The sequence below is a fragment of the Meleagris gallopavo genome, chromosome 4, assembly GCF_000146605.3.
Source record: "Meleagris gallopavo isolate NT-WF06-2002-E0010 breed Aviagen turkey brand Nicholas breeding stock chromosome 4, Turkey_5.1, whole genome shotgun sequence".
NCBI classification, from domain to species: Eukaryota; Metazoa; Chordata; class Aves; order Galliformes; family Phasianidae; genus Meleagris; species Meleagris gallopavo.
Window position 1 is genome coordinate 46,535,507 of NC_015014.2, and position 14,792 is coordinate 46,550,298.

Consider the following 14,792-nt stretch of genomic DNA (forward strand, 5'->3'; position numbering starts at 1 on the left):
CCACAAAACTACATTTATTCAATGTTTTTAATGAGTAAAAAATATAGCAGTGTATCTTTACCGTTAGTTTCGTTTTCTGTGAAGTCTCAATCCCAGCTCTCGGTAAGGATCAGCAAGAGTTAAATCATGGAGCAGTCAATGCCTGGTAGCCACTAGCCAGTAGCAGTAGTGCCCAGCTAATCATGCATCTGCAAAACATTACTTACTAATGAAGTAATGCTTTCCTCAGGGAGATATGTGTAGGACAGCAATTATATCATGTTGCTGCTATATGATTTCTAGTGATGCTTGGAGCACCTGCTATTTCTACCATGGAGATCTGATTAATTGATACCATGTGGGATTACACTGCTTGTTTTTCATACTCTGCCCCAGATCCCCATTTTCTCTTCCTATACCAAGAAGTATTGGACAAATCTGGTAAATTCAATATTATTTGGGGGATCTATAAGCTTAGCAGGTCAGCGTTGACCTTGCAACTGTCCCTCTAAGGCTAAGAAATCATCTTTCGTTGAAGAGTTTGTGGGGGGATTTCCAGTTTGCCTCAAGAGATGCGTGCTCCACTAGAGTGTGAGTGGGCCGCTGTGGGCTTCTGCCCAATGCCACTGCTGGGGCACTGTCCAGGGAAGATCAGAGCCAGGAAACAAAACTTTGAGTTACTACCACCTCCCTTCATCTCTGTGCCGGCAGTGGAGAGCCTGTCTCAGAGAAAATGCTCTGGCAATAGATCTGTAGATCAGTACAGCCAGTGGACACGATTATCTTCAGACACTGCGGGCTTTTGGGATTATACAATCACTACTGGAGTGTTATTTGCCCTTTTATATAGTACAAGCATGTCAGTTTGAATTTCTCCTGCTTTTTTGCTGAAGGTTCAGCTGAGCATCATTTGCAATTCAAGATCTTTAAACTCTAAGCTTTGGCAGGCTTTTATTTTAAATAGACATTATTTTTTTAAATAGACATTAGTGCAGGCGTAATGTTTGCAGGCCCAGAGTCTGCACAGTGTCCAAGTGCAGCATGTGCTCCTGCTCACACACAAGGCAGCACAGTGCATATTGGCTGCAGTTTACTATCAAGAGAGTTTGCTACGTGTGTGTGGTTTGGTGGATCTGCTACCTACTGCCATCAGTGGGATTACTTTGTTTCCTGTGATAGATAGAATGATTGCTAACTGACCTGAATTTTTGTGAATTTTAGCTGTTTGTTTTTTCCCCTGGGCTTACCTTAGTGGGTGGTGTTAGCATGTCAGGAACACTCTCTTTGAGGGAAGCAGTTCTCATGTACATAATATGGGCTACAAGTGCTTGCAAGCCTTACATTTGGTGCCGAGAGTGAACTCCAGCTTCCAGCAGCCACCTTGTTCATACAAGGGCTGAGAAATCACTTTGGGCCAAGCTGTTGTCCTCCCATCAACTTGCATCCATCTAGAAAGAGTGAGAAGTCAGCTCTTTCAGGCTGGTACCATGTGATGCCACCTCCTTTTGCAGAGGCAGTGATGGGCTGTGTGTGGTGTCTGGGAGACTTGGGTCCTTGTAAACCATATTCTGGTCTGCAGGGTGGAGAGATGTGGCTTCTGCCTGGATTCAGAAAAGAGAAGATGTCAGGAACACTTTCTTGTGGAGCAGAGGCTGTTGAGCAGGGCTGGAATGAAGAAATAGGCCAGATTTGATTTCTTTGAAGTCAATGGGAGCTTTGCCATTAATTAAATAACACTCGTTTTTAATTTGAAATGATCTCTTTCTCCTCTCTCACTAAATGCCCAGTACTTAAGTTGTCCCATTGCTTAAACAGGAGACATTCTGTGGACTTACAAGCAGGTTAGCCTTCAGGTGAAGTTCATCTTCCAGACACAGCTATGTACCTTGCCTTCAAGACTTGCATCATATCTTTGATGTTGTGATAATCTGCTGTAAATATTTATTTTACAGTAAATATACCCCCAGATATTTTTTAAAAGGAGAAAATGAACTGTTAGATTTTTCTTCTGACCTCTAAGATCACTTCAAAATGACAGAGGAGGACAATTGTTTGGAAGAGAATGCATTGAAATGCAGTCACTGATAAACACCGCCTTTCAACTGGTTTATTCATTATCAGTGGTCCTTCCAGGAAAGCTCTACATGTGTTTACTAAAAAAGGCATTGCTTCACTTTCATCGCTGCCTTTGTCTCAACTGAACCACCCTAATTCCTCTCTATCTGAAGCCACGTAAAAGGACATGTGGGTAGAGCAGCTTCAAAGGAAAACTGATCCTACGTGCTTGAGTATACAACTATCACTGCTTTTATGATTCTTTGCTGAAATGTAACAGGACAATTTGTTTGCCAGCACTGTTTAGAAAGCACTGATTCCTCAAAAATAGAGCCCTGTCTGGCTTATCAGTCAGCATTTGTGGTGTCTGGGACATGATGGACATGGCAAGAGTAACTGGATTGCTCTGGGTTCAACCTAACTCAAAATTGCGTATTTTGTTACAGAATTACAAACTGTGTTGTTGTGAAAATTAGTAGTGTCCTTCCACCATTCGCTTCAGAAAGTGGCTATTTCCTGACAAAAAGACATTCCTTTTCAAGGGAGAGAAAGGGCAACATTTTTTTTGTGCAAACATGGATGAAACTTCAAGTTTAGTTTGCACAGAGACAGAACTCTACTGAGTTTAAAACATTTACACCTTGAAGGCAAATGTGGTCTTTGGAATGATTGAAATGTGCTGTATTGGAACATCCACGTTCTGTAAAGGAGAATGTCATAAAGCCTCAGAAATGTTTAGGTTCAGTTGGAAGCCGTAGACCCAATGACTTTGACACAGTGCCCATGTGCTGCACACAGAGGTTGGTGTGTCCAAACAGCAGCCTCAGTCTGCTGCTACTTGCAGTGAGGAAGAGATCTTCTTCACCAATTTCTTTGCCTTTTTGTTCCCAAGGGTCTGTGGCTTCCCCAGAGATGAAGCCGTTCCGCACTGTGTATAAGCAAGCACCCCACATCGCTGTCCCTGCACCACAGAATTGTCACTCAGGCTGTTCCTTTTTCCTCTCTATTCCCATATATCTCTGTTGCTGCTCTTTCCCTTCCTCCACCTTGGTGGTGGCGGGAGCAGCCACAGGCCCGCCTGCTCCTCTTTCTGCTTTGCTGGCACAGGAATCGAAGTGGGATGTCCTTGTGGGATCTGAAATTGATTGGAGGAGATTAATGTGGCTTTAAATGAGATTTATAGATTATTTTTGCATATCATGAATGTGAAGTCACACTTGTGAATGAGAAGGGGGCGGGGGTTACATGTGAAACACATTTAGCAGCTATTCTAGCTCCAAGAGGGCTTCTGCAAGAGGGGCAGGGCTCTTCATAGCCTGATCATTACGGAAATGAGGAATAGTGGTGGTCCTAGTAGCTGATCTTAGCATCAAGAACTTTTCTTTCTTCTTTTTCTTCTTTTTTTTAATCGTTCTCCATATTTATATTTCAAAGACCCAATCCTCAGAGTTTCATGGCTAAGACACTTCTGAGTTCAGTGGGGGCTGTGTCTGACTTTAAGGTGTGGGTTATTTTGGCTGTACCTCTGACTCTGCAGAGCCTAAGCCCAGGCATGGCAGGCAGCTGTCAAGTGCTTTGGTATTCCCTAAGTGTTTCCTGGTGAATACTTGCTTCAGTAGAAATTGCTTAAGATGTCAGGGGGTCTCCTTGCCCACCATGTTTGTTGTTGCTGTTTTTGCCATCACAGAGCACTCTTCACACTGTCACCTGTCATGAGAAGGTGGTGGCTGTCCGGAAAGATCACACAGAATCACTGGGAATGACTGTGGCAGGCGGAGCAACGAACCGAGAATGGGATTTGCCTATCTATGTGATAAGCGTTGAACCAGGAGGAGTTATCAGCAGAGACAGCAGGATAAAAACAGGTAAAAAGATGGGGATCTTGGCAGCCTGCTTTAATTCAAAGGGTTCCTTTGAAAAGCAGGGATAGTGCAAAAGCATTATACCCTGACACTTGCAGCAGTCCCAGAGGCTTCTGTTGGGAGGTGGCAGATGAAAGGGTCTCATGTCAGCCCCCAAAAAAGGAATGATTCACAGCAACAACCACCTCTGTAAAGGGAAATGTAGGCGTATTGTGGTAGGAAACAACCATTTTTCACACACAGAAAAAAAGAGCCTGCACCACTATCTCTTAACTGCTGAAATCTTCATTATGCAACATTTGTGATTGTTCTGGGATTTTTTATGTACATTTCTGAGCTTGTTTGTCATATAATTTATGAGCTATAAGAGAGATAGCTGAGCAGAATTCCCATTGTGTATGAAGTAATGCTAATACCCTGTGGCTCAACATGTTGCCTAAAAAATTGGCTTTGTACCTCCATTTGGCTCTTGATGCAATCAGAGGCATTCATGGATTCTCCTCCTCCATGAGCACAAGCCATCCAGAGCCAGTTGAGGTGTATTTTTTCAGTCTTGATAGAGGGCAGAGGAATGGTGACAGATGTCACTGTTCTGGGGGTGCTATGTCTTCTCAGCTTCACCTGGGTCACACTGTCCCAAAGCTGCAGGGAATTTCTGACTGCACAGAAGGAATTACTCAGCTCCTCACAGCACCAGGACAGTCAGAACAGGGAGAGAATTGGTCTTTTTGAGCCCTGCAGCCCACCCCAGCTTATGTAGGGATCTCGTTTTGCAGGAACTGGAGCTTCTCCTCACGCATGTGACAACGCAACAACAGGAGCAAACAGGCAGCTTTTCCCCTCTCCTCCTGCTGGGAAATAACTGCCTCTCAGTGGGATGCATTTTACAAAAATAAAAAATATTAAGAAAAATAGATTCATTATGAAGCAGACAACCCAGCATGGAAAATTCAGCCTAGTTAATTTGATAAAATTGGAAACAAATGAATACATGATGTTACAACAGTACCATAGGCTTCCAAGGTTTTGAGCAGCCTTAAGAGTTTTGCTTGCCTCCCGGGGCAGACCACAGGAGAGGTTCACTCAGCAGTGCTGGGACTGCCAGCATGGAGGATGCAGATGAGGTGCTGCAAGAGTACCCTAGATTTGAGGAGGGGTGTCCCTCTGCAAGGACAACCACAGCGTTTATGTTATGTAGGTTAGGTGGTGCCATCAACAGCTTCATTAGACAGCAAGCTCTTGGCTCTGGATTTTGCTTGTTATCCATGGGGAGGCATCTTAGCAATACCAGCGGGGTCTTTTCAATCATCTCTTTTTATCACAGGTGACATCCTGTTGAATGTGAACGGGATTGACCTGACAGGGGTCAGCCGGAACGAGGCTGTGGCCCTGCTGAAAAACACCAGCTCTTCGGTGGTGCTCAAGGCCCTGGAGATGAGGACATGTGATGGCCGGGAGCGCAGCGAGGCCGCCGAGCACAGCGAGTGGTCGCCATCCTGGGTGACGTGGCTGGGGCTGCCCCGGTGAGTCCGACAGCGGCTGCCTCCCGCTGAAGGGGAGTGGGAGGAAAGATTTGTGTTCTCTGGCAGTTCTCTCTTTTGGCTTGATTCATTGCCCTGACATGTTAATTAAATCCAGGCTCCATCACAGACTTTACTCTAAATACCTCCCTTTTGTAAGTGGGTATGTGTACATGGAAAAATAGACACGCAGATCTCCTCGTAAGGGAGGGAAGTATCCTGAGTTGTTCCAGTCCTGAAAACGTATCTGGCACTTAGGGAGTGAGAGGAAGAACTTGTATGGAGGCCTTGGCTCGAACACCCTGCAGAAGGCAGAGCTGCCCCTCCTGCTGCTCCCAAGCTGCACAGCCTTCATTCTCCCTTGCCAAAGGCAGCTGGATTGTTTGGCTTTGCCCAGATGTTGCACAGTGCATACAGTTGGCCAGATCTCCAGATCACCTCTCTTCACCCCACCCCCGACTGGAAGAAGCACATTTGTCACACGCAGGAAGCAGCTGTGTTGTCCTTTCAGTAAGGATAATGAAAGCCACGTCGCATGCCGTGAAGTTCCCTCCCAGTTGGTGCACACAGCATATACCTGCAGCTTCAGAGACATTTTGTGAAGTACAAACTGAGGACATGCTGCAAGTCTATGGATGCACAAAACCAGCATCACACTGGTGGCAACCCTCCTTCCCCAGCCTCAAAGAATGAAGAATTCAGACTACTAGCTACTTCCACACGTATTCCCGAAGCCAGTGGAGGTTCAGAAAACCTCTTTCTCTTGTGAGAAGAGACAGTCTGCAGCACAGGTGGGCCTTGCTCAAATTCAGGACTTGACCTCACCTTCCCACTTGCGCAGAGATTCGATGCTCTTCCTCCTCTTGCCTTGAGCGATGTTGAGCTCCTTCACCTTGCAGCAAGCTCTGCCTTGATGGTCAAATGGTGCCTTGCGTGGATGTGCTCTGTGAGCCCATCTGAAGCTAATATCTTTGTCTAGAGCAGGCTGGTTGTATGCCTGTCACCAATGGATGGGAGGTTTCTCCTGCAGTGGAGTGGACTGAACTCTTATTACTGTGAAGGAAAAGCAGTAATAAGATAAAGCAGAAAACCAATAGCCTACCACTGGCTCCTTCAGGAATGGTGAACTCCTGTCTCCCAGTTGTACTGCAGGCAGGCAGAAATAGTGAGGTTATCACTCCTGCTTGCTTCCTCTGCGTCCCTGAGTGTGACCACTGCATTTTTATAACATGCAGCACTGGAGAATAAGTAATGTTCCCTGTAGAGAAGGAGGCAAGCAGAGCAGGCCTTGTGATGCTGAGTCCTGCCTTCAAGTCCATAGCTAAATGGGCACAAGCGATGCACCCTGCTTGCTTCTGGTGTCAGTGCACCTTTGCTCTGTTGCACAGACAGCCTGAACTGCCTACTTTTCATCTCCTACCCGCAGCTGCCCGAAGTTCCCACGTCCTCACTGAGGTGACTGAGGTGAAGGACAGAGCTCCACAGTGCTGCAGACTCGCACCTGGTATTCCCATCCATCAAGTAGTGCTTTGAAGTGTGTGAGGAAAAGGGAGGATTTTTTTTTCTTCGTTTAAAAGCAGTATCTAAGCTCCCTCTATCCCCCCTTCCAAAGGCTGCATGTGTGAAGCCATTACCACCAGTTTAGTCTGAAGGAAAATCAGCCCCAATGTCAGCAAGCTTGCAAACAGGAAGCTCATTGTGCTCTCAGCCCAGCTGCAATGGCAAGCACAGTGTGCCTTTCTCTGCCAACCCAGGGCAGGGCATTAGTATGCTGGTCCAGCACGCCGGACCCACCACCAGGCTGAGATAGGGGCCAGGGTTGGGCAGGAGTGATGGTAACAAAGGTGTACTTCATTCTCAGAAGGAGTTGGTTGGTGCATGTGGGGCACAAGGATCAGATCTGGATTTGCTCATTAGGTACAGTTGGAGTCTTCACTTTCCCCCCACAGTGCACGCTCATATGAAAGTATCAAATGAGCTCGTTTCCCACCGATCAGTGCATTCAGCCTTTCTCTACCTGCCCTTCAGTGTGCTTTTGGCAAGGACCACAGCCCAATAGATCTCAAGGTATTTCCAGAAGTCCCATGGATTTCCAAGCTTGTAGAGAAAATGATTCTCCGTCCACACACACTTCAGACAGGCCCGTCTGGGTGCCTGGTGTGCAACCAAGGAGGAAGGAGCATGAAGTAAAACCATACCATTTACCAGAGGGACTGCTCCAAGGTGCCTGCATCTAAGAACAACTGAAACAGCTGGTGGTAAGGTAGCAATGTCAAAATCATCACTGTATGAGATCATGTCAGGTATTTGGGAAGATGGACAGTGCATACCTATGTGAGAAAAACTTCTGGATCCAGTCAGTAGCAGCAGAATCAGACAGACAGGTTATCTGTCCTTACTGAAGCTCACAGCCTTAGAAAAGCTGTCCTGCACAATTCAACGTTTGCGGAACTCACTTGAATTTTGGCAGTCTTAATATTGGCCTCAATAGCTTTTCTGTGATTTGCTAGTATGTAAACAACTTCTCTGCTCTTTCTGTAGCACAGTCCAGTATGGGGTGGTTATAAAATAGACACACATGTGTATCTGACATCTGTCAAAACTTGGACTGCATGGGCGCAGGGGCTGCAGGCTGTAGGAAACAGTGATGCAGAAACGTAAGCACTCCAGCCTGGAGACTTATTTCAGGGTAGCTAATTTAATTTTTTGTTGTTGAGGAAGACAAGTCACGTTTATTGTTGGAGAGAAATGTTGTTAAGAATGCACAGAGCAAATAATGTGCAGCAGCTGGTGAAAAGCATTTCCCCAGCCCTGTGATGTTTCTCCTGCTCCAGCTTGCGTTCCCGCTCTTTCTTTTCTCTCCTTATGTTTCCTTCCCTCAGCTAGCACTTAAAAATACTTTATAGATCATCCTGTCATAACATTTACAAGCATTAGTACTTCACACGAGTGCTTTTGTTCATCTGCAAAGTGAGACGAGAAAGACAGGAGTTGGCCAAAGTCATTCTGCAAACCAGGGGCAGTACTGGGCCTAAAACATGGAGTTGGGAGAGAAGTTCTTCCAAATTAGCTCCCTCCAGGCTCCAATGGGTGCACTTCTCAAACTTCACTCCATTCAGGTGCCAGATGCTCCCCTGTTACAGGCAGGGGGAAGTGCCCTGTTTTTCCAACCTTATTGCTGCTGTTCTTCTGTTGCCCGGTTGGCTTTGACTCCCAGATCATGGGACTGCTTATGCTTTGTAACAGGAGGGAACTGTACATTGCTGTTGAAAACAGGCAATTTTAAACTCCTTGTGAGCAGTAACTGATGCTTGGATGTGGCATTTCTTATGATAGGTCTGTGTCTAGGCTGCTTATCCTCAAGGCTGAAATCTGAGGCAGCTCACACATAAATTACTCCTTGTCCTCAGCTTTTTGACCACTGGCATGCTTACAGTAGCTTACAGTAGCAAAAGACTGCAAACAGCTTTGCTCCTAGACAGAAGATAGTTCACTTCGGACTACTTGCAGTTTAGTGGGTTATGGCAGCTTAACTGGGTCAGATCAGTTGGGCTGGTGGTCACACCACAGAAAACTAATCTACTCAGGGACACTAAGCATCCTCAGCTGACGCAAATACTGTTTCATTTTCTCTCTGTGGCACTTCTTAGCTTGCCTTGATTACTATGCAGCTGGAAAGAGCCAAATGAAATACCTCCCTTCAGGCTGCTCTTTGCTCAGGACACTGCAGGAACAGCCTGGGATGTCGCTTGGCATCCCATGTGCTGGGCTCCTGGCATCACTTTCACGTTCCCAGCAGCACTGATGAATGGCTTAGGAGTGGCGCATTGCCGTGTTCATGCCCTGTAGCCTATGGGTGAAACTCCATTTTAAAGGGGCAGGTTACAGCCCTTTGTCAGCAATAGGTGGAATGGGGCATTGGGGCAGGACATAGGGGTCCATCTCCAGAACAAAATGTCCATGCTGAGGACAGGTGGTTTCAGGACTGACTTCAGGTAAGTAGGAGTGATCTTCTGCTCTGGTTTCAGGAAGTCTCTGCAAATCTGCAAAGTAGGAACATCACTAGATGATCAGAAACAGTGTTGCACTGAAATTAATTAAAAAAATACTGGAGCAAGATGTATCTCGTTCATCCTAAAGGAAATGAAAGTTTGGTGCTCTGTAACATCAGAACATCGGTTTATTCCGATTCAAGATATGGTGCAAGGGCAATGGGCAACTGAAACTCAGCCATTCCATTACAGAAAAATACCTTTTGGCTTGGTAATTATGTACAGCATGTGCTAATGCTGGCAAGCAATCTCTTTCATCTAGCATAGATCTTGATAGCATGTATTTGTGCCTTCCAGACTGATGGAAACTGTGTAACTGTTGTTTGTACAGAATGCTGCATATCTTTATTACGTCCTCTCCTCATGTCTTTACCTGCTTGACAGTTTTTCTATAGCATCAGGATTTAACCTTCCAGTTTCCTTAGGTAAAGACCATCATCTGGGCAGCAGAGGCCCTGCCCCTCAAACCGACACAGCATAATAGCACTACCGGCTGGGCCCTGGCACTGCTTGGTCATGACCTTGATAAGTACCATCAAACACAGAGGTCCTGAGTGATTTTGCACATTTAAGTCCACAGATGGTAAAGTACTAATGCCTGACTGCTGAGGAAAGAAAAAAAAACATCACCTGTTTCTTACATTAGCAGCCAGTGAATGCCTGCACAAACATTATATACCTACCATCCTGGCAGCAGGTGAATATTTGTAGGCCCTGGGGGATTAATTGATTACTACTATAAAATCCTGCTGTGAACACAGCAGAAGCATTATTTGGCAAAATTTAAGAACACTAGACGTAGTGGTCTCTGAGATAAGGTTATTAATCCTTCTATGAAAGAAAACTGTTTCTTAGAAACGTAAAGTGGTTCTGAATAGAGCTTGTTGCCCTTTTTGCTGTAGGGCCAACTTGGATTGGATGTGCAATAGCAAAAGGATTTTCAGGCTTTTCAGTCATTCCTGGGCAAACTGATAATGATGAGTGGATTAAGAATTAAGGACAGTCTCAGTTGTTCTGTAACTATTTTTTTTTTAATGGGTTAAAGTGAAAAGAACAGGCATTCTAACTAATGTATTCATGAGCCATATGCAGAATGTAAGAGTCTAATCCTCACGCTGCTCTTACTTTCCCCTATTCTTTGTTTCAGCTAGGCTTTGAATAAGCATAACCTGGTTGATGCCCCATCCCTGGAGACTTTCAAGGCAATTCTGGATCAGGCCTTGGGCAACCTGAACTAGCTGTGGTGTCCCTGTTCATTGCAGGGGTGTTGGATTAGATGGCCCTCAGAGGTCCCTTCCAACTCTAAGGATTCTATGATCCCACAATATCATAAAACACATTTAGAAGAGGCAGGAGAGGCAGACTGCAGCTTGCTTAGCAAAAATACTGATAGTTGTTACAATCAGGACAAACTGTTTCCAACAGCAGACTCAGTACTCCAGTGCAATGACTGAAATGAATGGGATCTGCTCATCCTCCATGCTCCAACTCACCATGTTGCTTGGCAAGAAAAGCTCAGGATTCTTTCTTCCCGGTATTCTTCTTTGTGTGATCTCTGCCATTGCTGCAATTCTGGCTCAATGCATTGGCCTTGGATTTTTTTTCAGTTCTGAATGCCTGGCTACTTTTGACACAATTAATCACATACACAAGATAAAAGCAGTCACTGGATTGTATGAGGCAAATGAAATAGAGTTTCTGGAATTACAGCTTACAAATACTAAATCCAGTCTGAGAGTGTTTTCATCACTTTCAGTCGTAAGTAGAACATTTCCATTAAATCTTACCATGTGAACCAACTGATTTATTGTTTTAAATTCAAGATGAGCTAGTTCTTTCACTTCTAGGATAACGGGTAGTGGAAAGCAGCACTGAAGCAAAGAAGGAAACGGCAAGAGTTTACTACAAGGGAACTTCGCTGTTATTTCACGTCTTCAAAACACTCTATGAGCATATGAAGAGGCGGATGCCTCATTAATCCAGAGTTAGCCATAAGACATTCAATCAGATTGCTTTGTTTCAGGTATTTGTACAGCTGCAAAGAAATTGTATTACGAAGAAATACATCCGGGAGCCTCGGCTTCAGCATTGTAGGAGGCTATGAAGAACACAGTGGAAACAAACCTTTCTTTATCAAATCCATTGTTGGGGGAACACCAGCATACAACGATGGAAGAATCAGGTAATGGGAAATGATGCTACTTCTCACTAGGTTGTCTTTCATCCAGATTTTTTAACAAGCTTTGCTCGAACGCTGTAAATGGGGAAGTAAAAGGAATCCCCTGACAGGTAAGAAGACAAGCATACTTCATATTAACAAATTACAAATTTCTAGTGAGCTCAGCAGAGTACAGAATTAAGCTCTGAAAACAGGACACAAGTGTCCTGAACTTAAACAGACTGACTTACTTTCGTTGTATTTCTGGATGGCAATCTCAAGATAAGATGCATCAGTTTGATTTCTAGAGCAATAAAAAGAATGCCAGCAGAGGAGCTTTTCTACATCCCCAGCTCAAATGAAAGTCAAACCAAACAACAAAAGCATCCAACCACAATACTATATAGTATTTAAAAGGGGATTATAAAAAGGAGGGGAAATCAACTTTTTACTTGGGTAGACAGCGATAGGAAACTGCTCTATGCTGCTTTGTTCCCTTATTCATGAACAGTGGTGAGCCTGAAAATAATGGTGACACTTCTCCTACCCAATGAATGGATACTTCGGCACTGCCCAAGAAGTGCCCTTGTTTAATATTCTCATATTTTGCCTTTTGCTTTTTCAGATGTGGTGATATCCTCCTTGCTGTCAATGGCAGAAACACATCAGGAATGATGCACGCCTGCTTGGCAAGGATGCTCAAAGAACTGAAAGGAAAAATTACCCTCACAATTGTCTCCTGGCCTGGCACTTTTTTATAAAGCAAATCTTCATAGAGATTTCAAGAAGTAATTTAACACAGAAGAAAGGCAAACAAACCAAGAAACACCACAGATGTCAGCCATCTTTGCTTTTTGGGAGGCCAAATATGTGTTTATAAAGAAATGGTTTGTGAAATTTCAACCTGCATGTCAAGAAAAGCCAAGTTTAGACAAAGCAAAGACACGTGTCAAAGAATCACTTTAGAGTGATTTAAGCTACAGACTTAAGTTATTCCTTCCCCATGTCCTCAAGCTTTTTTTGTTTGTTTTTTATATATCTATTTAATGCATTATAATAATAATGAAATTCAGGGAGCAGCACGTCCTGCTCACTCACTTTATTTTGATTTAGGAGAAGAAACCCTTGAATAACCTACGGAAAAAATTCTTGCAATTTTTCTAATTGCAAAAATCAGGTGAAGGTTTTTATCCAACACATGAATAGCACTTTGGTTATGTGTACTTTTTTGGGTCAGCATGAAGCTGATATTTTGAAGACTTTCAAGTACCGTTTGTTAGTCTGTAAAACTGTGAATTTCTAAAATTATTAAAAATAACTGTAACTGTGTATTTGTACAGATGTTATTTTCATCCAAAAGAAATGAACCGGTACCCTGATGACGAAGTGTAACTTCTGCTCTGCTGCCGTACCAATCTCACATGTCACTGTGCTGAAAGTGATGATGGACTTGTTATTTTTTTCTTAAAATAGTTCTTTGCCTTTCTCTGTAAGATACTCATTTTTCAAAGTCTTATTTTTTTTTCTCCTAAAAGCCAGCAATGCAGAGAGGCTGTGTTTGTTCATCTTTATCGCGTTAGGCACAGCTGTCCCCTAGCACAGAGACTAAAATGAACTTTCTCTTAAGCCACTGAAAAGCAGCAGGAATGATTATCCAGTTTAATTCTTCCTTATGCGCCCACACAAACCAGATGTAATTACCAAGTGTATGATCACCACACTCACTCAGTGTTCCCTCAGACTGAGAACAGTCTGCACCTTTCCCCTTCCCCACTTGTCCTCATTACGCCTCACTATAAAGCTATTGAAGAGTCTGCAATTTTCTTCTTGTCCCTGCAGTAAAGGATGATCTTTTCAAATGTGACCTCCAAAAGTTATACTGAACTCACACTGTTCCAGATGTTGGTGTATAATAAAGTGAGTGCACACTGCTTCTAAAGCCAGCAGAAGAATGACCTTCCCCACCGGCTTACGAAAAAGGAGACGATCAAATACAAAGAGTTTAAAATCCCTACGTATGTTGAAAGAGCATCATTCTCTAGTTGCAAGATGTTTTCTCGCTGCTTCTTGAAAGTGAAAGTCAGCCCAGGAATCTTAATCTGAAAAATTTATTCTTTTATTTTCCAAAAAACAAAAACGAAAAAACCCAACAAAACAACCAAGAGAAAAAAAACATCCAAAACCAAAACAAAAACCAAGTAACTTTCGATTTTGTACTAACAGAACAAGATTAAGAACAAATTATTTTAATAACCAGAAAAATAACAAGATTTATAGTAATCTATTTCTGGCACTAATATATATGCGAATAGGCAAAAATCACACAAGCCTATTCCACGGGGGCAGCTTCAGTGTTTTCCTGCTCGGGAGCAGGTTCACTGCTGGCTTCTTTTCCTTCTTTGCTTCGTTTGGATTTTTTGTGTTTGTGCCTTCTGTGGCTGTCCCCTTCTTCACTGTCGTGACGGCGCCTGCTGTTACTGAATAAAAAGAGGGAAAATACACCTCAAGCAATTGCATGACACTTCGGCCCCCCTTCGTTAGAGTACTGAAAACTACAGCCTTTGCATTCATACTTGAAAACTGGAGCCTTCTCCTGTCCTGACCCGCATAGTAGTTGGATATCAGAATCAAGCTGAATTGTTCAAGTAGTGCCATGTGCATTCACACAGCCTGTATTTTTTTTTTACTGCAATGTTTGAATAATTTTAGATTTGCAACCCGTTTTCTAATAGTAGTAATTCTAGCTATGTCACATCCCTACTAGTAACCCTAAAGTTTAACTTCTTATTCATCCCCTTTGCCTGAATTTCTAATTCAAAAGGAATCAAGATGAACAATTCCTATGGAGTGAAAATAAGAGTTATTTCACTACGTTCATGTGTTAATGCTGATGAATGTCAGCTTCACTCTACCTCTTTCTGACCCATCATTTTAGATTTCTTTTCCCCAAATTTATAATTTCTATTTGCTATCTAAGACAGTCACATGCATCAATATGAAGTTACCCTGCACCAACACTGTTTTTTGTCTGTCCATATTTGATACAGCAGACTTGCTCCAAGTAGTACATCCAAATGTTTACAGTCTTTCCACAGAACTCCAGTTTGTTTGGGGCTCTTTTAAAAAAATATTTTTTTAAGCTGGTTAAGTCTTTAGTATCCTGTTA

General features: G+C 43.5%; 1 protein-coding gene across 5 annotated transcripts in view; it reads left to right on the forward strand.

The window, feature by feature from the left end:
- LNX1 (ligand of numb-protein X 1) overlaps positions 1–13,777 on the forward strand; it is a 75,759-nt gene extending 61,982 nt beyond the window's left edge. For 3 of the 5 annotated variants that reach the window (XM_031553146.1, XM_010710201.3, XM_019614878.2), the window contains 4 exons: positions 3,722–3,899; positions 5,221–5,419; positions 11,492–11,650; positions 12,252–13,777. In XM_031553146.1, the coding sequence (XP_031409006.1) occupies positions 3,722–3,899; positions 5,221–5,419; positions 11,492–11,650; positions 12,252–12,387 (672 nt within the window). In that variant the 3' untranslated portion in view covers positions 12,388–13,777. The remainder of the gene's footprint in view (positions 1–3,721; positions 3,900–5,220; positions 5,420–11,491; positions 11,651–12,251) is intronic. The other 2 variants (XM_010710204.3, XM_010710205.3) reach the window with 1 other exon arrangement.
- Positions 13,778–14,792: the final 1,015 nt, after the last annotated feature.